Genomic DNA, 27,321 nt, shown 5'->3' with positions numbered 1-27,321 from the left:
GCTTGACACAGAGTCTCCAAATAAAAGAGTCCAGGCTTTAAGTCCTGTTGTGGCATTTTTAAAAATATATTTAAAAACATGAATGAGATTTTTGAAATATATCAAGGTTAAAGCTTTCATTGCTGATGAATACTAAGCTCGTCACAAAGGAGGTAAAGAGCCAGGAAGAGAGGCAGAGCAGTATCTTCTGGCTTTAAAATATGAATGACATTAGAGAGCTGCAGAACTGGAGCCAGAAGTGATAAGTCACTTAAAACCAGTATCAATAAGGATCTGAATCATCCCGAGTGATATCGAGGGAAAGGTTTGTTTTCTGTCAACTGTTTGATCACATACTCAATCAATCAATCAATCAATCAATCAATCAATCAATCAATCAATCAATCAATCACTCACTCACTCACTCACTCACTCACTCACTCACTCACTCACTCACTCACTCACTCACTCACTCACTCACTCACTCACTCAATCACTCACTCACTCACTCACTCACTCACTCACTCACTCACTCACTCAATCAATAATCAATCAATCAATCAATCAATCAATCAATCAATCAATCAATTAATCAATCATTAATCAATCAATCAATCAGAATTTATTTGTAAAGCACTTTTCATACAATGATATTGTAACACAAAGTGCTGTTCATAAAATTAATAAAAATAGAATCAATTAAAAAATGAAATAATTAAATAAATGAAACATTTAAAATAATAATAACAATACAAAATTAACTGAACAAATAATATATGTGTCTATAATAATTTAATATTAAGTCAGTATATTTAACAAGTGACTAAAATTTGCACTAGATAATAAATACAGTAAGATGGAATAAGAATATTTAAGACTCAGTTAAACGCGGGAAACACACAATGACATGCATGAGACTAAATGAGTTTTATGTATCCATGGTGCCAGAAAAGTAACCAAGAGTCAGTCCAAAAAACAAGCGTTTACAGTTAAACAGGTGAAGAAAAAGCAGCTTGAAGATCTTTCAGCTCTATGAAATATGGTTCTTTATGGGGAAGTGACCAACAGTTGAAATGTAATATAGAAGTTTGTCTTACAAGAAGTCTTAGCTTGGTTCCCAAAGAATAAAATACTTAAAACAATAAGTAATTAGAGAGAGAGAGAGAGAGAGAGAGAGAGAGAGAGAGAGAGAGAGAGAGAGAGAGAGAGAGAGAGAGAGAGGGAGAGAGAGAGAGACAGACAGACAGACAGACAGACAGACAGACAGACAGAATGTGGGGAAATAGTGGCATGATGCATCAAATCATGCTGGCACCGTGAGTCATTCTCATTTCCAATGCAATGAAGACTAGCCGCTGTTCCTGTGGTTGGCTACTTCACCATTCTTAACCAACACCCCTTAAAAAGTGGTTATTGTTGAAAAATGTTAACTTCTCCTCAAAACATTCAAACTGATTTATTTTAGCTTGGTGGAAAACGTTTTTTTGTTTTTTAAAGCAGGCAAAGAGTTAAAATGCACAGTATTCAGCATTTAGCATGACTGTGTAAATAAATTTAGGTGCTATCACCACCTGAATGATAGACCTTCCCCAGATAGTGTGTAACAGAAGCCATGGCAAACATGAACTCAAAACAGCTCTTCCTATGGAAAATACAGATTTGGGTCTCTTTTTTTTTTAACTGTAAATAGAATGAAAAGGTACAGAAACATAGGAGAGTCAGCATGAATTGAAGTAGAGTAAACGGATTAGGGTAGTAAATGAAAGTGATTTTATTTGGGCTGCAAGTGTCCCGGTCCCTAGGAGTTTGGTTATAATCTAGAAGCAACAAAAAAAGCAGCATTTAAGTGAAACAGTAATTTCCTGGAATTAAGAAATAAGAATACAGATCACATCCTCTGTCAGGGACACAACTCTCTGCCACGACAATCACACCAAGTGATCTCACCTGTGTGAAGCGAGGTGTTGTCGGTGTCTCTCACCATAAGCGCCTCAGCTCCACACCTTGGCTGGAGCAACAGGTGTTTCAGCTTGCTCAATTAAGGGAGAATCTGCCTCTGAGACAGAGCAGCTCCTCTGGATCCAGATCTCACAGTGCAGGTCCAGCTCAGCCTCAGTGACTGACAGACTGTTGAAGCAGCTTTAGTCATGGTTCCTAAGCTCCTGTTAAGAAGGTAACTCATAATATGGCACCTGCATTTCAGGTGTTTTCAGTGTAAACTTTAGTTTGTATAGATCACTCTCATCTCTTATAAATATTTGATTCAAACTTTTGTGTTTTCACAGAGTTTTACTGGTTATCTTACTGACTGAGATGAACTCCTCTTCAGCTTTTCCAGGAGGTGAGTCTGAATCAGAAATTACTTCTTTTCTTTTCTTTTTGGTGGTTTGAAGATTTTTGAAGGGGTGTGGTGTTACACAGATCATTACTGAAAACTAAACATCCTTTATGATTAGAAAACAAGGATAGAAACCTTTTGAAATGTAAGCTCAGTCCTGAAAACCAGTTGGCTTTGAGTTTAACTTCAAAGCCTGTGGATGGAAAAGTGTGATTTGTCATTCACAAAGTTTTTTTTGTGACTGCTCAGACCTCTCCAGAATTTTAACAGCATGGAAAACTACATTGGAAAAAAATGTTGATTTGATCTAATTACTTTTAGTAGTTAACATGTGGATCTAGATATATTATTTAAGTTGACCAAACTTGATTTGTGTAAGTAATCTCAGATATTAGTATTTAAAGTAAACTATTTTAAGTAGAATATTCTAAAGTCAAGTACAATGGGCCTCATTCACCAACATCATCTTTAGTTTCTCTTAAAGTTACATTTTAGGTTCCTGAGAGACGTCTGCATCTGATTCATGACTTGTTCTTAAATCAATATATGGGCTGAAATTGAATAATAATATTGAATTTGAAAAGCATGATTTGAAATTAATGTTTTGAAACTGAATTTATTTGCTTGGAAATTGTATTTAACCTATTTGAAAATTCAACTCTATTTTCCTTTTTTAAATTCAAAAATTCAATTTCAGTTCAGTGAGGCACAACCATTACGTCACCTACGTCCATGAGGAAGAGTAATCGAGGGATCCGTTGTGGCTGCTACAATTACTAGTGACATGAAACTCAGCAAAACCCCACTTCAAAAACACTGAAATATCCCTTTAATATTCTGAGAAGTAAAACCCTGAGAGGAGGAGATGTGGATTCATTATATTACAGGCTCTGCTGTCCCTGCTGAGGGAACAAAACGTCTGTTTTCACAGCTGGAGTCTTTTATCCTGACAGTGTGGTGAAAAAGTGTTCTTAGGTAAGTTAAGGAGAAGGTTCATATTTATTGTTGAGGCTTGACAGTGACCTTTAGGAGGGAGAGAAGGTTTTACACATCTGAATGAATGGAAGCTGTAATGTTACTATGCTCTTTTTTGCCCTCCAGGCTGCTGCAGTGGTCACGTGACTGAAAACTATGATCTGTGCTTGATTACTCTTCCTCACGGACGTAGGTGACGTAATGGTTGTGCCACACTGAACTGGAATTTAACTTTTTATTTTTTTATTTAAAGGTGACATATCATGCAAAATTGACTTTTTAATGGTTCTCTACCTGAAATATGTTTCCCTGGCATGTCTACAAACCCCCCTGAGAATGAAAAAAATCCATTCTGCCCCTGTTTTGATTTCTCCACCTTTCTGTAAATGTGTGTGAAACCAGCCGTTTCAGACTTCCGTGTTTTTGTTACGTCACAACAATATCCGGTCTGTCACGGAGTCAGAGCTCGGAGCTTGTTCAGCCCATAGACTGTATAAAATACAACTCAACCCCTCCTCTGTTTTTCATTCCCTGCACACGTGTGCTAACAAGGAGCTTAGGAGGAGGCATGCTAGTTGTAGGCTGTCTTAATAAACACAAAGGTCGGTTTGACTCCCCACGTCTGCAGATCTAGTGGATGATTTTTATTTTTCATGGATAAGTGCTAGCGCTAGTTAGCATAGCCCCATAGCTGCGTGTTTGTAGCTGTGTACCAAGACACAAGTCGACATACTGATAAATAAAACAACAAGAAACACTAAATCTGTGATCAATCCTTCAGAAAGGTTGTAATGTTAGCTGGTGTAGGTGGAGAGAGCTAGCGGTCGGTCGTAGCAGGTAGCAGTTGACCCAAGATAGCGAGTAGCATCAGATGAAAGAGGACAGAGCGGGGATTTCCACACGGCAGTTTATTAAACAGAAACTAACAGTCGACCTTACAAAGCCAGGCCTCCATGGCACTATATTCGTCCAGCACACATGGCAAACAGAAAGATAGGCACAGCTTACACCAGCTTGTCACTAGAGGAGCAGACTTAGGCTGTTTCCGAAACGGCCTGCTACATACTACTTACTAATGTAGTAGTCAGTAGGTATTGCCTACTACATACTGCGTTTGAATTTAGTATGTAGTATGACTGTTCTGTCCGATCTGTCATGCAGCATGCTGAGCCAGACTTCGCTGGATTTCCGGTTTCGGAAAGCGGAAGTAAACAACGGCGAAGCCGATAAATAAAATGCTTATTTAGCATCCATTTATGATTTAAAAAGTTAGGAAGTGGTTTATATGTAATTTGATAACTTTCACAGCACCCAAAAACGGATTTCCTCCCGTCAAAAAATGAGGAAAAAGAAAAAGCAGAACGAGCGCTGTGCATTATGGGAAACAGTACGCGAGGCAGACTGGTCCGATGCACACTGAGATATTTTCCCGTATCAGTAGACATCCGGGGAGTTTTAGCATACTGCAGATTTTGCTCTTGTTCACATACTACTTACTACATACTGAATTTTGGACATATCAGTAAGTACTGCTAGTATAGTAGGCGATTTTGGAAACAGCCAGAGAGCACGGCTCTGTCTGACTATCATACAAAAACTCTGCGGGCTCAGGGGGAGAAACTTCTCTGTATGTAACCGGCAGACTCAGAAAGGTGGCGCCACCTTGTGGCGGTACCAGGTATAACAACATTCACACTCCGGCTGTTACAAGGTCGTGCTGCCTCTCTGGCAGAGGTCAGTTTTACTCCCCACGTCTGCAGATTTGAAGATCTAGTGGATGATTTTTATTTTTCATGGATAAGTCCTAGCGCTAGTTAGCATAGCTACATGTTCGTAGCTGTGTACCAAGACACACGTCAACATACTGACAAATAAAACAACAAGAAACACTAAATCTGTGACCAATGGTTCAGAAAGGTCCTGCTGCAGGCGCCTCTCCGTCAGGATCAGATTCTGGATCAGATTCAGAGGGTTGAAGTAACGCGGGTCTGTGAGCAGCCGTGTATATTCAGCCAACATGTAAACATTAGATCAATGTGCCGGAGAGCCGAGGCCACACCCACTTCCTGAGGGGGCGTGGTCAGAGAGAAAACAGCCTGTTCTGAGGAGGGCTGAAGAAGAGGGCTTTTCAGGCAGACCAAAATCTGATTTCAAAGTGTTTTTTTGAGCATAAACTTTAAAGACATGTTTTGGGGACCTCTTAGACCAATATATATTGATGAAAAAGAGCGTAATATGTCACCTTTAAGAAAAATAGAGAGCTGAATTTTCAAGTAGGTTAAATACAATTTAAATCAAATTCTGTTTCAAAACATTAATTTCAATTTCAAATCATGCTTTTCAAATTCAATATTATTAAATTTCAGTTTGCAGTGGCACAAATCTCAGCCCATAGATGAATGCCACGTCCTCGTAAGTTTGAAGCTTGAAGTTCCTAAGCATAGATATATGCCCCTTACATGCCCATATAAGGGCATGACACTGCAGGGCCACACACAAATCCAGAGAGAGGGAGAGAGGGAGAGAGAGGGAGAGAGAGAGAGGGGGAGAGAGAGGGAGAGAGAGGCAGAGAGAGAGGCAGAGAGAGCGAGAGGCAGAGAGAGGCAGAGAGAGAGAGAGAGAGAGAGAGAGAGGCAGAGAGAGGCAGAGAGAGGCAGAGAGAGAGAGAGAGATCGATCGATCAAATTCAATTAAACCGATCACACCAAGTGAAAAGTTGACGAGTTGATCTGAAATTGAGGCAGAGCCGGAATATAAATAAATATATTCTCTATCACTGGTTCAAAGATAATTTTCATCAGAAATGCTGTGACCAGAAAAGGACGCACAGCAGCTAAAGGAAAGTGTCCTGAAACAGACTTTACTTTCTGTCCAATAACTGAAACGATTAGAACATGACTTGTTCTAAAAGCTGTAAAATAATTGACGTGACAGATTAAATACCTGTGTGAAGGTAAGTTATTGTTGGGGAGATTACGTTTACCTTTCATCATATATCATTTAACCTGTATTATTGTCTTATCTCTTCTTGTACAACAACTTAATATGTAAGCTTTCATGTGTGTAAGTCTATACTGAAAATGATCTGGGGCCCCTTTCAGGAAGCATGTTTAACAAACAGTCAAAACCCGAACTCTAGGTTGAGGAACCCTGAGCTGTCAAACTCAGAATGTTCGGTTTCAGAACAGGTGAATTATTTCAATCAACTCTGAGTGAAGGTAACCCCGAGTGAAGCTCGTGCATCCGGATATAAAAAGCCCTCCTCAATGGAACACAGATAACATGATTCACCATGGCAACAAGCGAAAAAAACCCTCATTCCTCCTCCTTCTCCCTGGTGGACTTGGAGATACTAATGACTGCGTATGCAGAAAGTGAGCATGTTGTCTGATAAAAAGCAATACTGTGGCAGCAGCAAAAGAGCGAGAGCTCGGGTGGCAGAAAATGACTGACTGAGTGAATGTGTGAAAAAAGAAATGTTCTGTCCTGAGTGTTTCACTAATCCAGTGGTTCCCAAACATTTTCTGTGCCCCACCCCAACCATACATACACATATTTTCCATTTATACATACTATACTATACTATACTATAACTCTGAGTGAAGGTGACCCTGAGTGAAGCTCATGCATGAGGATATAAATAGCCCTCCTCAGTTTATTGCTCTTCTCTATCAGAAGTTGCAATCCCTTGATCAATATAGCATTGATAAAATCACCAGCACATGGGAGAAGGACCTCAAAGTCCAACCAAGTCCTAAAGAGTGGTCAAAGATATTCTCAATGTCAAATAAAATCTTTACATGTAATCGTCTAAAGGAAAGCCAGTACCGAATCCTCCATAGGATTCAACGCACACCTCAATTTCTAAATAAATGTAGCTCTAATATATCTCCACTCTGTAAGAAATGTCAGAAGTAGGTGGGAACTTACTTTCACTTAATATGGCAGTGCCCTATGATAGCACGGTTCTGGAAAAATGTTAGAAAAGAGGTACATACAATCTTAAACAAAAAAAATCAAACTTGAACCTGCACTGTTTCTGTTGGGATTTCCACAAGATGGTCTAGATCTTAATCCATCACAATACACCCTTCTAATGAAATTATTATTACTAGCAAGAAGGTGTATTTTGTTTCAGTGGATCAAAGACAAACCAGCAACAGTAACACAGAGGTACAGAGAAATATACAAGGTTATACCAATGGAGAGCCTCTCTGCAAAGTTAAAAGAGAACAGATATTTTTTTTTAAATTTGGCAACCAGTCTTAGTTTATGTACCCTATGAAATTACAGATTTGTTACAAAAAGGCAGAGTACCTCTCAATCTGAACCCTATTTTATAAATAAGAATTGGATTTTCCCATCTCCTTTTGCTGTTTTGGCGGGTTGCCGTTTGCCCTCTCCTTCTCTGGGGAGGGCTTGTGCCATGATGCAGTGTATATGTTTACCTCTTTGCCAGTGTGTGTTTTGCTACTTGAGCGGCATGTGCTATGGGGTGTTGCTGTCTGGTTGTGAGTCTTGATCTGGGGGCTTTCGGGTTATTGTCGTCTTGTTTTGTTTTGTTTGTCTTGTGGATTGTTTTGGTGATTTGTCTTTTTTGTCTTTTATCTTCTTTGTCTTGTACTTATGTGTGTTGTTGTTGTTGATGTCCACTTTGAAAATTAATAAAATATATATACACATAAAAAGCCCTCCTCAATGGAACACAGATAACATGATTCACCATGGCAACAAGCGAAAAAAACCCTCGTTCCTCCTCCTCCTCCTCCTCCTCCTCGGTGGAGTTGGAGATATTAATGACCGTGTATTATGCAGAAAACAAGCATATCGTCCGAAAAAAGCAATACTGTGGCAGCAGCAAAAGAGTGAGAGCTCGGGTGGCAGAAAATTACTGACTGAGTCAATGCATGAAAAAAGAAATGTTCCGTCCTGAGTGTTTCACTACCCCCAGTACGACTGCTTTCAGTCTGTGGGATTCAGTCTATGAGCAGGGTAACTCAGGGTTAGGTGAAGCAAACCTGCCAGCGAGCAGGTTAGTTTCACGGAGTATGTTGCCTGGGTAACTGAGTCAGTGTTATCCTCTAGTGATCCTCTTTTGTATTTTCCTCCATGGAGCCTCTTTGGAAAGACCTACAAGGTACAACTCAGTGTCAGCAGAGAAGTCATCAGAAACCTCACTAAATCAGTTTACAGTGACCTCTGACCCTCACTGAAAGAAAAGGTTATATTGGACATTTGAGAAACACTTTAGATTTCAAATGTTTTGAAGACATTAACAGTTTTATTTTGTACACAAATGTAAAGAAACAGTTGTTTTTGTTGAAGTTTGAAAACAGTTGTAGTAAATATTATTATTTTCAATCAACAGAACGTTTAAAATGGTGTTAGTTTTTCATTTTTACAAGTTATATGCTCTTATCACCAACTTGCATAATAATTTGGCACGCTCATTTCTGCAGATTCTGCATTAATTTAAAAATACAGCCGAAAAAGCATCATTTTAACCACACAGTTAAAGAAATATATTCACTATCTGACTTCCTAACAAATTTGAAATCAACTGTTTTTATAAAATATTCACAAAAATGCAATTTAATTGTGCATGCAGTGTAGAGTGGTCTAGACCTCCTATGTTTGTAAAAGCGTCTTGAGATAACGTTTGTTGTGATTTGGCGCTATACAAATAAAGGTTGATTGATTGAATGAAAGTCTGAATATATTGAATGAAAGTCTGAATATATGGAATGAAAGTCTGAATATATGGAATGAAAGTCTGAATATATGGAATGAAAGTCTGAATATATGGAATGAAGTCTGAATATATGGAATGAAAGTCTGAATATATTGAATGTCTGAATATATGGAATGAAAGCCTGAATATATATGGAATGAAAGCCTGAATATATATGGAATGAAAGTCTAAATATATGGAATGAAAGTCTGAATATATGGGATGAAAGTCTGAATATATGGAATGAAAGTCTGAATATATGGAATGAAAGTCTGAATATATGGGATGAAAGTCTGAATATATGGGATGAAAGTCTGAATATATGGAATGAAAGTCTGAATATATGGAATGAAAGTCTGAATATATGGAATGAAAGTCTGAATATATGGGATGAAGTCTAAATATATTGAATGAAGTCTAAATATATTGAATGAAGTCTGAATATATGGAATGAATGTCTGAATATATGGAATGAATGTCTGAATATATGGAATGAAAGTCTGAATATATGGAATGAAGTCTAAATATTTTGAATGAATTCTGAATATATTGAATGAAGTATAAATATTTTGAATGAAAGTCTGAATATATGGAATGAATGTCTGAATATATGGAATGAATGTCTGAATATATTGAATGAAACTAATTATATTGAATGAAGTCTGATTATATTGAATGAATGTCTGAATATATGGAATGAAAGTCTGAATATATGGAATGAATGTCTGAATATATGGAATGAAAGTCTGAATATATGGAATGAAGTCTGAATATATTGAATGAAGTCTGAATATATTGAATGAAGTCTAAATATATTGAATGAAGTCTGAATATATGGAATGAATGTCTGAATATATTGAATGAATGTCTGAATATATGGAATGAAAGTCTGAATATATGGAATGAAGTCTAAATATTTTGAATGAAGTCTGAATATATTGAATGAATGTCTGAATATATGGAATGAAAGTCTGAATATATGGAATGAAGTCTAAATATTTTGAATGAAGTCTGAATATATCGAATGAATGTCTGAATATATGGAATGAATGTCTGAATATATGGAATGAATGTCTGAATATATTGAATGAAACTAATTATATTGAATGAAGTCTGATTATATTGAATGAATGTCTGAATATATTGAATGAAGTCTGATTATATTGAATGAAGTCTGATTATATTGAATGAAAGTCTGAATACATGGAATGAAGTCTGATTATATTGAATGAATGTCTGAATATATTGAATGAATGTCTGAATATATTGAATGAATGTCTGAATATATTGAATGTCTGAATATATTGAATGAATGTCTGAATATATTGAATGAATGTCTGAATATATTGAATGAATGTCTGAATATATTGAATGAAGTCTGATTATATTGAATGAAAGTCTGAATACATGGAATGAAGTCTGATTATATTGAATGAAAGTCTGTTTATACTGAATGAAAGTCTGAATATATTGAATGAAAAATGACGTCATGTGTGGCCTGCACCATCTTGTGTTTTTCTGGTATTTGATACTTTTACCCAGTTAGACGAAGATTTTAGTAACGCAACCACAAGGGAAGCACAAGATGTTTTTGCTGCAATTTTAAGTAAAGAAGGTGTTATCAACCCCTTGGGCAATGCATGTGCTGTTTAGTCACTCTGTATAGGAAGAAGGAACCCCCCCCTCCTCTCTATTAAGTAGGTTTCATCCAAAAGTGATGATCGGACCGTATAAACAGACACACAAGTTTGGATGCAATTGTTTTGCTCAGGCCTAGAGTAGTATGTTCGCTTTGTAACTCCCTGTTTTTTTTTCGCAATAATAACATGGAGAAGGAGAAGAAACAGTTATTTCATCTTCAATTTCACCTTGTTTTTTCATAGGAAGAAGTTCCCTGCATCCAGAACCATTGCAGGGTGAAAGGGAGAACCAACAACAGGGATATGGTTATGGGAATCGTCGCCCCCTTCATTACATCAGGGCTCTGAGGCAGGCCAACAAAACATCCAAAATCAGTGATCAGATTCAGGGCGCTCCACAGAATGAGCCTGAGTTAAGCCCTTTGATGGTTCGTAGCTTTGCTCAGACACAAAATCAGCCACATCTATCTCATCAAACCCAGAACCTGTATCTACCATGGTCTGAGGCTGGCACCAAAAAGAAGATGGAAATGTCTCCTTCCCTGTCTGCACTACAGAAAAAACATCCATTAAAAGTTCCCTATGCCAACTTCCCATTTCAAAATAAAGAGGAAGATTCAAGCACCAAAGGCCTTGGTTTGAGCAGTGGTGTGAAAGACAACCAGAAATTATACAGGCCTACAGGTCTTCAGATCTTCACCAGTTCCTCTGGGTCAGATGATTCTTTAGAGACTGGTTCCACACAAAAAACACATGTAGGAAAAAAACAACATGAAGTTATAAAGCCAAGCTTTCAGCTGAGCTTATCTGTTCCTTTTCAATCTCCAAAACCCTCCAGTGATGAAGTTCACCATCCAGGAAATCCACAAGCTCCAGGAGCTAATGGTTTTTTTCAGGACACTGACATGGAGCAAAATCCACAATCAAATTCAGTCTGGGGTGAATCAGAATGGGTTCTCATAAACGTTGCTGATTCTGTCCAGCAACCAGCAAAACACCATGAGACACACACTCAACCTACTGATAGCAAACTGGTTACCTTTCCACCTGGGCCAGGTAGCCAGCTTGTATTTGCAAGTGAACAAACTAGCCAGTCCACTCCACCCACCCTGCATTATCCTCTACAACCAGACAATATGTACAGTGGTTACTACAATCCCCAAAGGAAACCTACAGGAACTGACTATGGAAACAGACAGATTGGGCAAACATCATCTCCTGACGCAACTAATGTCCCTGGTCAAGTACCCAGTGCTAACAACTATGCCCAACCTCAAACCCTGCAGTCAGTCGATCCTCTGCTTACTTTCCCTTCTGAGCAGTACAACCATGGCCAGTTTGAAACATCCTATGGTCACGGACAGAATTTAGAGGCTTCATCACATCCAAGTCTAGAATACCCTGAGCCTCCTATCGTTGATCAATCCCATTACAATATTCCATTATCTGGTTATTATGATGGGGATGCTGCAGCCAATAATTATTATGGAAAAGACAACGTAGAGCAAATGGGGCAGAGCGATTTCTCATATCAGCACAGCAGAGATCACATTGGACACGATGTGCTGCCCAATCATCCCACTACTTTTGACCCTACTTCAAATTACCAGAGTCTATCGACTGGTTATCAAACCCAAGCAGAACTTCCTGATGAGTACAATGGCAGACAGCAGCTTGATGGAAAACCCAAATACACAAAACTCTTGATTCACATGGACGATGTGACTGACCAAGATGGCGGACAGTATAACAATTTTGAAGCTCAAACAACTAACTACTATTCAGAGGAGACCACTGCAGGGACACTGCTGAGCAATCCAACGTCCTACATGCCTATCAACAGCCAAGCTTCTGGCATGGACAGTGGAGTAGGCCAGTATGCATATCATCCTACAGAACAAGTAGAAACAGAGCAAGTACAGACTTCTTATCCTTTACCTGGACACACTAACCATGCTCCAACCGTGGGAGTAAATGCTGGAGCTGTTCAAACAAACTTTGGCCAACAAGAACCATCCTTCCACGCTGGGCAGGATGACCATTATTCCAGTCATGGACAATACGCTACTGAGCCATGGCAACCACAGTATACATCCAAACAGGGCATTGACAGCAGCTATCCTGTCTCTGATGAAGGGATACAACAGTACAGTACATATGGCCTCAGTCATTACTCTAACCCTTTACCATCTGACAATCCTTATCAGTACTGAGTCCTGTTCTTTTGAATACCCATCTCTTGTCCCCCTACCTGTCATCCATCATCACCTAGCTCTAAATCCAGGCTGTTTCCAGTTGTATGAGGAGTACTCCAGATCTTTAAAGGTACTTCTTATCTTCAGACTTATTTGACAGCCGACCACTCATGTTTCTGCACAATGTATCTGCCGCACACCAAGGTCATACATTCTCCTTATTTATCACATTTCTTTACCCCATACGTGTGACACACATGTGTCATCTAGATAACCCATGACCACTCCCACTAAACCAATGTTCCATTTTAATCCGTGGGTCTTTTGAGAGCAAAGTGTGCTAAATCATGTTGTCTCAAAATAAAAATAAAGACCTGGTTCAGGCCCTGGATGTGCTGTAACGTGGTGAATCAATATCTCGTAGGGTCTTTTGTGGTTTACATGGAGAGTGGAATTCAAATGATTCCCACATGCACGGCAGTGCAGCAAAGACAAAGGAAACATTGATGTGTTATTATTCCCCTGTTTAGCTTTTCTGATTATTAGTAATCAGAAAAGACTGAGAGTCTAATCTATCCAGGTCTCAGTCACCTGAGTTCAATAAAAAAGAAACAGAGTGGAACAATACCAATGTTTATGTTTTCTTCTGCCAGTCTTTACTAAAGTGGTGAATGGAATATTTCTCTGAAGGCCCAAGATCTATCCTGTATATAGATTCTTTAAAGCTAGGGTTGGTAGCCACGGAAAACTAGCATGAATTTGAATGTAGCATTTCCTCAGGACTCCGTCTAACCCCCCCCCCCCCCCCCTCCGCTCAGAGCTCCTCCACAATGACGACCCGCTCACATGCACGAGCATGAGCAAAACCTTATAGTAAAACTAATGGCATTATGGTCATGCTACAGTGCACGGTCTAAATTGGCATCCCTTCACAAATATAGTGCTTGTTCAAAAGAAGCTGTGATCAAAGACGATCCTGATGGAAGAGGCTGCAGTCTCATGAGTGAGGTGTTATCACTTCAAAGGGTTCAATCCATGCCAGCTGGATTGTTGCTTTGCTGATGGTGCCTTCAAGTTCACCTTTGTGTACAACTGTAAATAATCTGACAAAAATCATCTCTTTAATGAAATTTAGAATTCATTTTTCTGAACATTTAAATGAAGACAATCTGATGGTCTGAGCTCCTATAGTATCTCACTATCGTATGTACGAGGGTATGAATGTGAGTGCATTTCTTGTGGTGGGCTCCAAAAATTACAAATAAAAGTAAAAGATGTACAGGATTTAAGGGAAAGAATGACTTTATTGTGGATTCTTATCTTTTGGGCCTCATTATTATCAATGTAACTGTGTGACCTTACATTTTGCATTATCTATCAATCAATCAATCAATCAATCAATCAATCTGTATTTGTATAGCGCCAAATCACAACAAATGTCATCTCAAGACTCTTTTACAAACAGAGCAGGTCTAGACCACTCTATGTCAAATTATGAACAGAGACCCAACACCAAGACAGGATAAGACTCAGTCTGACCCCACCTTAATCCACCATGAGCATTGCACCTCACAGTATTTAGCTAGTTACAGTGGTGAGGACAAACTTCCTTTAACAGGCAGAAACCTCGAGCAGAACCAGACTCATGTTAGACAGACATCTGCTGAGACCGTGTTGGGTCTGGAAAGAGGGATGTTACAATGTTACAATGTTGCAATGTCATTTAGCAGACACTTTTATCCAAAGTGACGTACATACGAGAACAAGAACAACACAAGCATAGATCTAGACAACAGGAAACAAGATCAGTACGAGTAACAAAGTGCTTCAAGTCTATTTGGGTGCAGGTACTGCCAAGCAGTGTAAAGGCAATGCACAATAGTAAGTAAAGAATTTTTTTTATTTTTTTAGATTATATATAGAGGATAGAGGAGAGTAAGAGAGAGAGGGAGGGAGCGGTGATAGTGATGAGACGAGTAGTAGAAGCTGTTGCCGCTGGAGTCCAGCACGTCCGTATCAGCTGGAGTCTGGAACGTCCACAGCAGGAGGACGTCTACGGCAGCTCAGAGGAACCTACGAGACAAGGGAGCTCAGGGACTCCAGAAAGGTCTATGGTTAGTAACTTTAATGGGACAGGGAGAGTTAAAGTAAGTGATGGGGGGAGGGGGGAAGGGGATTACACACAGTTGATGCTAAAACATTTCAATAAATACCAAAAATATTAATAGTATTCTCACAACTACTACAATAATAATACTTTAACAATGATGATTAATAGTGGTGCAATGAAAGTAGAAGATGGATATGATTTGAAATGAAACAGGCAAACTTTCCATGTTAAGGAAGTCCCCCATGTTCCCTGTGGCCCTGTGGAAGCAGAACTCCAGCCTCAGTCTGGCCTTAATGTTCAGCTTCCACAGGTCCACCATGTCCAGCTCCGGCCCCGCCTGCAGCCTGTCTCTTCTGGTCAGATAGATGGCCATTTTAGCTTCTCCAATTAAAAAGTTTAAATTTGGCACTTGGCTTTAGATGTTCTGCGATACCTGAAACCACAGATAAAACCAGGGACAGTTAAAACAACACAGAAGAGGTTAAAAACACCAGTCAAAAAGTTAAAAAGATCAGTGAGTCTATTGCACTCTGTAAAAACATGAAAGACGCTCTCAGACAGACCACAGAAGGGACACACATTTAAAACAGCGGGATCAATTACAGATAAAAACGCTCTGGTGGCAATGGCTCCATGTAAGGTCCTCCACTGAAGGTCACCAGTCCTGTTTTTCAGGGGAGATTTGTAAAGCATCCTCCACTTGGGGGCTTGTCCTAACAGCCTGTCTGACCAGACAGATGTAGCTCCTTCACACAGGGTTTTTCTGTGGATGGTGACATGAGGTGGTCTAGACCTCCGATGTTTGTAAACATGTCTTGAGCTAACGTTTGTTGTGATTTGGCGCTATACAAATAAAGATTGATTGATGAGATTGACTGATTGATGGTTTTGATAAAGTCCATGTACAGAGTCTTTGGGTTCACAGTCTGCAGGGTGATTTTCACAGTCTGTTTCAACAGGGGGCCACTCAGCTCTGCATATCCTGGAGTGAGGCAGAGTTTGGGGAAAGGGTCTGTGGGGTCAGGGTGGAGGCTTCCCTGGTTGGACGTCAAGAGGAGGCTCCGCTCCTCTGGGGACAGCCTATGCCTCCATAGATCAAGGCTCCTCTGGATTAGCCTCACCGATCAGACCCCCCGCATCTGACCCATAGGAAGCAGAACTCCAGCCTCAGTCTGGCCTTTATGTTGCACCTCCACAAAGCCACAGCATGAAGTTCAGGCACAGCATGAAGTTCAGGCCCAGCCTGCAGTTTGTCTCTATGGGGCAGGTAGATGGCCATTTTTGCCTCTCCAATTAAAAAGTTTAAAATTTGGCACATGGATCTGGTTTGCTGTACCGGAATCCACAGATAAAAAACAGGGACAGTTAAAACAACACCAAAACGGCTAAAAACACTGGTTAAAAAGCTAAAAAACTCAGTGAGTCTCCTGCACTCAGTAAAAACATGAAACATGTTCTCAGACAGACCACAGAAAGGACACTCATTTAAAACAACAGGATTAATGATATATGTTCCATGTTGTTGAGTTGTGCCATTTATTCTGACGTGTGCTGCTGACCTCTTGGCCAGGTCGCCCTTGAAAATGAGGTCATGATCTCAATGGGACTCATCTGGTTAAACAAAGGTTAAATAAAATAAAAAATAAAAAATGATACATAAAAGCACGTTGGAGGCAATAGCACCGTGTAAAATCCTGGAGGTCACCAGTCCATTTTTTAAGGAGTTTTGTACAGAGTCCTCCACTGGGGGGTCTGGCCCACCGAGTCTGTCCGTCCACACAGAGGGAGCTCTGTCACACAGGCTCTTCTTGTGGATAGCTTTGACACAGTTCATGATGACTGCTGATTACGATCCTGAGCCAAGCACCTCAGGTCGGAGAGGACGAGACCGGGGTAGAGTGCAAGGCAGAGCCAGACGAGCGAGAGGGAGAGCAACGACCGGGGACGAGCTCCAGATCCTGGGGACAGCAACAGACAGTTCCGCCATGCTGCACAGACAGGTTGTTGTCTGGCAGCATGGAGCACTTGGTGCAGGTCATAGAGGAGTAATACCTTGTTGCTGTATCTGGAAAATCTGTGACACTTACCCAGATCCACATGGACAGTATAAAGGTTTCAGTTGGAAGTGAATTAAACTATGACATGATTACATACAATACTTGTATGGTGACCCTTTAGTTCCTTTGTATATATTTTATATTTATCTTCATGTAAAAAAATACTTGAGTGTGCTGTGTATACATTTGTTAAATAAATCTTTAAATGTACACTGGCCTTCTCTCTTCAAATTGCAAAATAATTAAATCCATATCAAATAACATACTACATTATAAACAAATAATTGCAATATCAAAGAGTTGTTTTACATTTACTTTTATTAGAAAATGTATTTATTACAGAAATAAAAATAATGGCTGTTGAAGGTAAACATGTTGGCGTGGATCATCCGGCCTCCTGGTTCTCTTCTTTGGCATCCCCCCAGTTGCTGTCAGCTTTCTGTGCAGGATTTAGCTCTGGAGGTCTGTGATGTACTTGTAGTCCTTAGCCACCTTCATTGTGTACAGGCTCCACTTTTTCGACTTCTTGTTAAATATTTTGCAATACCTGACATAGAAGAAAGAATCAGAAGTTTAGTCAAAGGTTCTCATTATCTTACAGCACTGTGCATTTGATTTCGATCATAATAACCCTTTCTTCAGCCCCATATGTGAACAGTTATTTCTTCTAGCCATGCAAGGAGTTGACACCACTATCACTAGTGTGTGCTTAGTGCCTACTGCAGTGTGTATTGTGCACATATAGTACATGCTTTATTTCTTATTGATATCTTGAATATTATCTAATATTTTCTGAGTAAGTGATGTCAAGATGTGCTCTCTCCCTCTTTGGAGGGGAAGACTGTGCCCACAGATTATTAATACAATTATTCTGTGTATTTGATTCCTTGTTGAACACTTTTATTCATGCTTTCCTTCACCAAACCAAGCTTTTAGAGAAGCAGCTAACATTCACAGGATTTTTTATCAGCCAAACTTTTTGTCTCTCATCTCTTTAGTCTGTATGGTGTCTGCCTGTCCTGCTGTGGTCTCAGATTGCGAATTAGCATGCAGATCACGTGAAGTGAAAGAGAATGGTTTGGATTTGGACACTAAAAAAAACCTTCTGCGTACGTAAATAAAAAAAAAGCTCCTAATAAAAAGCAGAGCAGTATTTGTACCTCCACGCAAGCAGTGGTCAAAGCAACGTTCATGTTCATGGAGTTCTTATCGGGCCTGAAACTCACCGGTCAGAGGGGGACCCACCGATCAGAGGGGGACCCACCGGTCAGAGGGGGACCCACCGGTCAGAGGGGGACTCCGAACACATGAAACTGTGGGGAGTGCAAGCCTCTGCGTCCCGTGTTTTAACGGTGTGGACGTCCATGTGTTCTTCTCGTAGCTATGACAACACAGACAAGACAGCATGTACACTTTACACAACATCCCATTCATGCTGATAAAGAGCAACAGAAGAGCTACCAGCTAACAGACTGTATACAGGTCTCTATAAAGAGCTACCAGCTAACAGACTGTATACAGGTCTCTATAAAGAGCTAGCAGCTAACAGACTGTGTACAGGTCTCTATAAAGAGCTACCAGCTAACAGACTGTGTACAGGTCTCTATAAAGAGCTACCAGCTAACAGACTGTATACAGGTCTCTAAAAAGAGCTACCAGCTAACAGACTGTATACAGGTCTCTATAAAGAGCTAGCAGCTAACAGACTGTGTACAGGTCTCTATAAAGAGCTACCAGCTAACAGACTGTATACAGGTCTCTATAAAGAGCTACCAGCTAACAGACTGTGTACAGGTCTCTATAAAGAGCTACCAGCTAACAGACTGTATACAGGTCTCTATAAAGAGCTAGCAGCTAACAGACTGTGTACAGGTCTCTATAAAGAGCTACCAGCTAACAGACTGTATACAGGTCTCTATAAAGAGCTAGCAGCTAACAGACTGTGTACAGGTCTCTATAAACGGAGCTACCAGCTAACAGACTGTATACAGGTCTCTATAAAGAGCTACCAGCTAACAGACTGTATACAGGTCTCTATAAAGAGCTACCAGCTAACAGACTGTGTACAGGTCTCTATAAAGAGCTACCAGCTAACAGACTGTATACAGGTCTCTATAAAGAGCTAGCAGCTAACAGACTGTGTACAGGTCTCTATAAAGAGCTACCAGCTAACAGACTGTGTACAGGTCTCTATAAAGAGCTACCAGCTAACAGACTGTATACAGGTCTCTATAAAGAGCTACCAGCTAACAGACTGTATACAGGTCTCTATAAAGAGCTAGCAGCTAACAGACTGTGTACAGGTCTCTATAAACAGAGCTACCAGCTAACAGACTGTATACAGGTCTCTATAAAGAGCTACCAGCTAACAGACTGTATACAGGTCTCTATAAAGAGCTACCAGCTAACAGACTGTGTACAGGTCTCTATAAAGAGCTACCAGCTAACAGACTGTATACAGGTCTCTATAAAGAGCTAGCAGCTAACAGACTGTGTACAGGTCTCTATAAAGAGCTAGCAGCTAACAGACTGTGTACAGGTCTCTATAAAGAGCTACCAGCTAACAGACTGTGTACAGGTCTCTATAAACAGAGCTACCAGCTAACATACTGTATACTGGTCTCTATAAAGAGCTACCAGCTAACAGACTGTATACAAATCTGATAAAGAGCGAGAAGCTAACAGACTGTTTACAGGTCTCTATAAACATAGCTACTAGCCGTTAGCCGGCCGCTAGCATTAGCCGAAGTTATCGCTAGCTGTCTCATAGATGAACTAAACCACGAACACAAATATAAATGAAATGACATGATTACCTGTCCAGTAGAAAATCAGCAACCATGGCGTCGCTTTAGAGACCCTTCAAATCCTTCAGCCGTCGCAGAAATGCATCCTGAATATTGACTCGTGTTTGTATCTTCATCCAGCGTTTTTAAAGGTGACATATCATGCAAAATTGACTTTTTAATGGTTCTTTACCTGAAATATGTGTCCCTGGCATGTCTACAAACCCCCCGAGAATGAAAAAAATCCATTCGGCCCCTGTTCTGATTTCTCCACCTTTCTGTAAATGTGTGTGAAACGAGCCGTTTCAGACTTCCGTGTTTTTGTTACGTAACAACAATATCCGGTCTGTCACGGAGTCAGAGCTCGGAGCTTGTTCAGCCCATAGACTGTATAAAATAATACTGAATCCCTCCCCCGTTTTTCATTACCTGCACAAATGTGTGCTAACAAGGAGCTTAGGAGGAGGCATGCTAGTTGTAGGCTGTCTTAATAAACACAAAGGTTTGAAGATTTGAAGATCTAGTGGATGATTTTTATTTGTCATGGATAAGTGCTAGCGCTAATTAGCATAGCCACATAGCTATATGTTCGTAGCTGTAGCTGTAGCTGTAGACATGCTGACAAATAAAACAACAAGAAACACTAAATCTGTGACCAATCCTTCAGAAAAGGTCCTGCTGCCTTTCTGGCAGAGGTCGGTTTTACTCCCCACATCTGCAGATTTGAAGATCTAGTGGATGATTTTTATTTATCATGGATAAGTGCTAGCGCTAGTTAGCATAGCCACATAGCTACATGTTCGTAGCTGTGTACCAAGACACACGTCTACATACTGATAAATAAAACAACAAGAAACACTAAATCTATGACCAATCCTTCAGAAAGGTCCTGCTACAGGCGCCTCTCCGTCAGGATCAGATTCAGAGGGTTGAAGTAACGTGATCTCTGAGCAGTCGTGTATATTCAGCTAACATGTAAACATTAGATCAACGTGCTGGAGAGCCGAGGCACATCCACTTGCGGAGGGGGCGTGGTCAGAGGGAAAACAGAGTGTTCTGATGAGGAATGAAGAAGAGGACTTTTCAGGCATGTCAAAATCTGATTTCAAAGTGTTTTTTTGAGCATAAACTTTAAAGACATGTTTTGGGGACCTCTTGGCGAATGAATGATTGGACGAACTTATTGCAGTCTAGCTGCTGACACAGACAACTGAGATTTCTCATCTCAGTGTTAGATCACTTTGTGTATTACTCCCTATCGATGTATACATTGCTTTTTGCTAGTGATTGATAAAAGTGTATCAAAATAACATATCCTACTCCAGCTTTAAAGTTTGTGTATCTGGAACCTTATTGGTGAAAAATTGTAAATGTTTAATTCTGCCGTCAGCAGCTTGTGAGGGGTCAAACTAGGGGTTATTTGGGATTCTGAATTCATTGCAAACATTTATTTTGCACAAAAACACTCTTTGGTGTCAAAACGGCCACGCCCACTTTTACACATATTTCAAAAGTACAGTGCAGCCTGTGCTTAGTTCGAACAAGAATAAAGACTCACCAACATGTGATGTAAGTAACTGATCAAAGAGTAACTAAGTTACTGGCTAAGTTCTTGCATTAGAAATTAAATGTTTACCTTAGAAAGTAACTTTAGTGTTCTGTTTTTCTACTTTAATACTCTTACTCTTATTAATCTTCTATTAAGCGGCAACCTCTGGTCTCAAACGATGAAGCCCATGAGGAAGTGTTATAAACTGCAATATATCGAGAATCCGCTTGAGGCTGGCTGCAGAAACACCGGAAACCACATGAATGGGAAAAAGACGATCTTGGCAGCATTAATAAACATGTTTACAGCCTGGTTCAAAAAACGTCTTGGCCCTAGGAAGCTAATCTCTCTATCGGCACACACTGTAAGGGGGGGTGAATTTTTTTCTAACGTGACGGTTCAGAAGATATTAAGATTACCAGCTTTGCCCAAATAAGGACATGACTGATGAAGTATAAATCAGCCTTAAGTTGTTTAGTTTGGTACTTGGTAAGATTAGATACTAGTCTCAATGGTGGATAAATGAATTGCTATTTAAGTGTTGTCTAGATTATAACATTTGTTTGGAAATCAAGCAAATTTATTTTTAACTTTGATCTGTGGGTTCATAACTCTGCCTGACTCATCTGAGTTGCAATGAACACCAAAAGCACCTGAAACCTACAAAACCAGGACATACCACAAATAAATACATAATTACTACTGACTTCAGCTCTAGTGTAGTTTTTGTAAATGTTGTGACACAGATTTATATTTGACATCAGGTATGAATTTTCACGACAGAGGATAACTTTATATGCAGTTTATATTTTTATTGTTGTGATTTTTGGGAGGAAACCGGAGTTGCCCGGAGTAAACCCATGGCTCAGTTTTAAGTTGGAGCTTCAGAGAGCTGAGAGCTCAACTCATTCAGCTTCCTCAGGTAGAAGCTCTCCCTCTGTTTGCAGTGCTGGCGTAGGGCGTCCTGTTGGGCCCTCAGGTGGGAGATGTGCCGTTGGCTTTGTGTCAGCTTGTCAGAGTAAGACTTGACCTCTGTTTCAAACTTCTGCTTCTGGTTCTCAGCCTGCTGTCGTAAACTAAGTACTTCAGATGTGTACTTGTTATTCAGCTCCTGGTGTGTTGCTTTGTACTCCTCCAGGTATTCTAGGAGTTTGCTGACTTTGTTCCTCTCCTCCAGAATCGCTGCTCTGAAAACCCCCACGCCCGTGGTCTTCAGCTCTTTGAGCTCCTTGTAGTCTTTCTGGGCATCGAGCTGAGTGTTGACTCTCTCCAGCTCTTTCACCATCATCTGCTCTTTTTGGAGGGCACTCTTCTGCAGGTCAGCCATCTCCTGTGCCATCTTCTGACATGTGGCATGGTGTTCAGCCTTTAAGGTCATGATGACGGACTGGTCTTGGGACACTTTGTCAGCTTGAGCCTGCCTTTGTTTTTGAAGCTCAAGCTGAAGGGCTTCCACCATTTGCCTGGCACTGATCATGTCGTTTTCGTAGCTCTGTTTCACCTCTGCCATTTCCTCACAGAGTGCTTTGTGTTCCACTGTTAAAGCTGTGAGGGCGTCAGAGTGAGTCTGTCTTTGTTCTTGAAGCTCAAGCTGAAGGGCTTCCACCATTTGCCTGGCACTGATCATGTCGTTTTCGTAGCTCTGTTTCACCTCTGCCATTTCCTCACAGAGTGCTTTGTGCTCCACCGTTAAAGCTGTGAGGGCATCCTTGTCATGAGACACATTGTCAGAGTGAGTCTGGATCTTCTGAAGCTCACACTGAAGGGTCTCTATCTGCTGCCTGGTACTTTGGATCTCAGCGTGAAGCCCCTTGTTCTCCTCTAACATCTCTTGACAGAGAGTATTATCCAATGTCAGACATGTTAAGTCAGCATGGTCTTGCACCAGGTCAGCGTGAACCTCCGTCTGTAACTGGATTTCACATTTGAGGGTCTTCATCATCTGCATGGCACTGAGCATGTCATTTTGGTACCTGACACCCATCTCATGGTGAGCAGCTTTGACCTTGTCTAGTTCTTCTTGCAGTGGTTTGTTCTTGCTCACCTCTGCCTGGAGATCTGCTAAGACCTTGTCCAGTTCTTCTTGCAGTAGTTTGTTCTTGTTCACCTCTGCCTGGAGATCTGCTAAGACCTTATTGCTGGTCAAGGGGTCTTCTTGCATTGCTTCAAAGCCATTAGAGGTCTTCTTTATTTTGTCGGTGCTCCCTAAGTGCATGAGAGAATTCTCTCCTGTGTTGTCACCCAGGAGTCCCTCCAGATATTTGCACCTGTTGAAGAATGTTATTTTGAGTTGTCTCTCTTTCTTCAGTTGTTTCTTGGTGATATCCAAGTCTTTACTCTGGAGCATCCTCTCCATCTTCTCTCTATAGCATTGGTCCTTCTCTCTACTCAGCATCTGATTGAGCTGGTGCACATCTTGTTGGAGTTTGGAGGTGGACAAACTCCAACAACACCTTCTCTGCAATTTGGTGGCTTTTATCATGTTGCTCTGCGCAGCTCCTCCTCTAAAGGACCTCTTGTTCCCGTTGAGGTTTCTTGCGTGCGTTTTCACATACATGTTGTACGGCTCTGTCAGTTTTCTCTCTCAGTCTCTCTTGGGAAAGGTTTGAAATGATCCAGTTGTCTGGACGGTTGCCCTCATATATAGAGAAGACCTGTTCTATGAAGTCACAATGACACATTCTCAGCTGAAGGTTCCGTCCATGTGACACTGTGACACTCTGCTTGTTTACATTCAAATCTTATTGTATGATTAAAATGGAGGATAGAGCAATCTGAACATGACCAGAACCAGGATTAAAATGGAGGCCCCAATAACTATTTGTTTTTGTTTTTTTTTTTTGATTTTTGAAATTTCACTAGACTTGTTTTTAATATTTTACATAGGTATTAAGTAGTGATGGGCAAATGAAGCTTCATGAACCATTAGTTGTGTTTTTTTAATCCTCTAGATGGCGCTCTTGGTTTAAAAATAAAGGCTCACTGAATGGCAATTCAGTGTGCTTTTAACCCTTTGTTGAACAGAGAGCGCCATCTAGAGGAGTCAAAAAATACAAGAAAACGTTCATGAAGCTTCATTTGCCCATCACTAGTATTTACAGTTTAAGCTGGGGTTGGCAGTCTCGGAAAACTAGCATGAATTTGAATGTAGCATTTCCTCATGACTCCGTCTAACCCCTCCCCTCCTCCCCTCGGAGCTCCTCCGAAATGACACCCCCCCGCTCACATGCACGAGCGCCGCTGACATGCGACCATATGATGGTGACTGATTCAAAACCGGTCCTCACAAAAACATTCTCATAGTGAAAGTTAAAAACACAAACAAACATGGCTGCTGTTAGCATTCACAACTGTCATGCTAGCATTATCCAGTTGTACTGGTGACACGATATCAGGAGAAAAGTTATAACACATATATAATACTGTAACAACTCTACTGTTTGTTAAACGTGTTCAGTGTAGATGTTCTTAATTCCTACAGTGTTGACAGTCAGTGAAGGCATCAGGAGAGGTGTAGAGTGTGCGAGAAGTTCTTCATTCATTCAAACATTGATTGTTGCTTTGTTGGTTGGCGTGATCACAGCCGACTGGTAAGTAAAGGTCAAAGTGTTCACGAACCGGCTCGTCATCCCTACAGCGTCTGGACGGACGCTACAATACATCTACATTTCTGTAGGACTTACTAAGGAAGAGGGAGCACATTTCTCCAGTGTTAGCTTCTCTACACTGGCTCCCAATAAAATGTAGAATAGAATTTAAAATCCTTCTTTTAACCTACAAAGCCCTTAAAAATCAGGCACCCTCGTATCTTAAAGAGCTCATAGTGCCCTATTACCCCTCTAGAACTCTACGCTCCCAACATGCAGGCTTGCTAGTTGTACCTAAAATCTCTAAAAGTAGTGTGGGAGGTAGAACCTTCAGTTATCAGGCCCCTCTCCTTTGGAATCATCTACCAGTCAGGGTCCGGGAGGCAGACACCCTCTCCACTTTTAAGAGTAGACTTAAAACTTTCCTTTTTGATAAAGCTTATAGTTAGAGCTGGATCAGGCTTGGACCAGCTTTTGTCATGCTGCTATAGGCCTAGACTGCCGGGGGAACTGGCACACTGACACACTGGGATCCTAGCTCACCCCCTTCCCCCCAACCCCTTCATCACTTACTTTAACTCTGCCTGTCCCATTAAAGTTACTAACCATAGACCTTTCTGGAGTCCCTGAGCTCCATTGTCTCGTAGATTCCTCTGAGCTGCCGTAGACGTCCTCCTGCTGTGGACCATCTGGACTCCAGCTGATACGGACGTGCTGGACTCCAGCGGCAACAGCTTCTACGACTCGTCTCATCACTATCACTTCTCTCTCTTACTCCCCTCTATCTGTCTTTCCAGACCCAACTCAGTCGAGGCATGATGGCTGTCTAACATGAGTCTGGTTCTGCCTGAGGTTTCTGCCTGTTAAAAGGAAGTTTTTCCTCACCACTGTAACTAGCTAAATACTGCGATGTGCAATGCTCATGATGGATTAAGGTGGGGTCAGACTGAGTCTTACCCTGTCCTGGTGTTGGGTCTCTGTTCATAATTTGACATAGAGTGGTCTAGACCTCCTATGTTTGTAAAAGCGTCTTGAGATAACGTTTGTTGTGATTTGGCGCTATACAAATAAAGATTGATTGATTGATTGACTAAATGTCATTCATTCTTCTGCTTGTCAGAGCCCCCGTGGTGAGAGCTTTTTAGACTCTGGTCCGGACTACAGTCCTGAGCAAAGCACCTCATTGGGTCAGAGGGAACAGGCCCGAGGATGAGCGAAAGGGGCAGTCAGTAGAGTCAGGGGAAGCAGCGGCAGGGGACGGGGACTCGGAGTGCATGCCAGGGAATTGTACGCGCAGGAGGCGGACAGAACGGCAGGACGGGATTTGATTGGTTCAAAATTTGGGGACCCAAAAAAGGCTGATTGGTTGGTGTTTTCCCAGATTTACTCCAGCTGTAGATAGCAGTTTTTTTCTCACTCTTTTTTAAGAACACATTATGTATTGATTGCCATCAGGACATAAAGATCATTTTAACCAGTATAACAAAAAGTGTATCTAAATCTGATTACCAACCCCAGCTTTAAAGCTCTACTAAAAACAGCCAACAAAGGGCAGAACATGCTGAAAAGAAGCCATATCAAATTGATTAAAATGAGGACCGTCCATTTCTAACTTTAATCATGATTTTCCTCTCAGTCAGTGAAGCCACACTCCCTTCATACATTTGGTTTCTTGCAGGAAAGACTTAAACCGTGCGGCAGGATACATTTTGGCCTGATAATTGTATAAGAATTGCATAATACACTTCAATTGTAGGATTTATGTATGTATGTATGTAGGTATGCATGTGTCTATGTGCATGCGTATGTATATGCACATATATGTATGTGTGTATGTATGTATACATATGTGTTCTTATGTATGTGTATGTGTATGTACATATGGATATGTTTTATATTTTTTGGAATTCTGCTGGCAATCACCAGGAACGAATCCCAAGCGCTCTTTCTGTTCTTGTCTAAAAATGTTGTATTGTCTGCCGAAGGCAATTTTCCACATTGTGGACAAATAGAAGTTCTAATCTTATCTAATCTAAACAAATCTGTCTGTGTCTGTGGCTGAGAGCGAGACAGGTCACTGCGGTTGCTGTCACTGCTGTCTGTCTGTCTCTCTCTTCTCAGCCGCCTGCCTGCCTGTCTGTCTGCCTGACTAGGCTGCAGCCACCACATGGACCACTTACTGTGGCGCTTCAGTGCGACTGGTTTGAATGGAGTCTCCTGCTCCATCACCTCTCCAGCTTTACCTGTCTTTCCTATCTTTCCTATCTCACCTGCCACATTGGACTCACCTGCCTGCTCACTACCTCCTACATTATTTACCTTGTTAACTTTAACCGCCTGCCTGCATGTTCCACCTGACTCGCCTGTTCGACCT

At 40.8% G+C, this 27,321-nt stretch overlaps 2 protein-coding genes and 1 long non-coding RNA gene across 3 annotated transcripts; 2 read left to right on the top strand and 1 right to left on the bottom strand.

Annotated features, from left to right (window-relative positions):
* Positions 1-1,970: 1,970 nt before the first annotated feature.
* On the top strand, positions 1,971-13,485 carry LOC117814146. The gene is made up of 3 exons (XM_034685288.1): positions 1,971-2,152; positions 2,265-2,320; positions 10,907-13,485. The coding sequence occupies exons 1-3, from the start codon at positions 2,127-2,129 to the stop codon at positions 12,874-12,876; spliced, it is 2,052 nt and encodes a 683-aa protein (XP_034541179.1). The 5' UTR covers positions 1,971-2,126; the 3' UTR covers positions 12,877-13,485.
* On the top strand, positions 3,019-5,773 carry LOC117814147. Its single transcript, XR_004631523.1, has 3 exons — positions 3,019-3,292; positions 3,419-3,481; positions 5,659-5,773. It is a non-coding gene; the product is annotated as an uncharacterized LOC117814147 (long non-coding RNA).
* An 8,672-nt stretch (positions 13,486-22,157) lies between the features above and the next one.
* LOC117814580 (interaptin-like) lies at positions 22,158-23,951 on the bottom strand. The gene is made up of 2 exons (XM_034685995.1): positions 23,429-23,951; positions 22,158-23,365 (listed from the first exon to the last, which is right to left on the bottom strand). The coding sequence occupies exons 1-2, from the start codon at positions 23,915-23,917 to the stop codon at positions 22,232-22,234; spliced, it is 1,623 nt and encodes a 540-aa protein (XP_034541886.1). The 5' UTR covers positions 23,918-23,951; the 3' UTR covers positions 22,158-22,231.
* Between the last annotated feature and the right edge of the window lie 3,370 nt (positions 23,952-27,321).

This window comes from Notolabrus celidotus, chromosome 6, assembly GCF_009762535.1.
Source record: "Notolabrus celidotus isolate fNotCel1 chromosome 6, fNotCel1.pri, whole genome shotgun sequence".
NCBI classification, from domain to species: domain Eukaryota; kingdom Metazoa; phylum Chordata; class Actinopteri; order Labriformes; family Labridae; genus Notolabrus; species Notolabrus celidotus.
The sequence above is the reverse complement of the archived record's forward strand: the minus strand, read 5'-3'. Positions and strand labels throughout refer to the sequence as shown.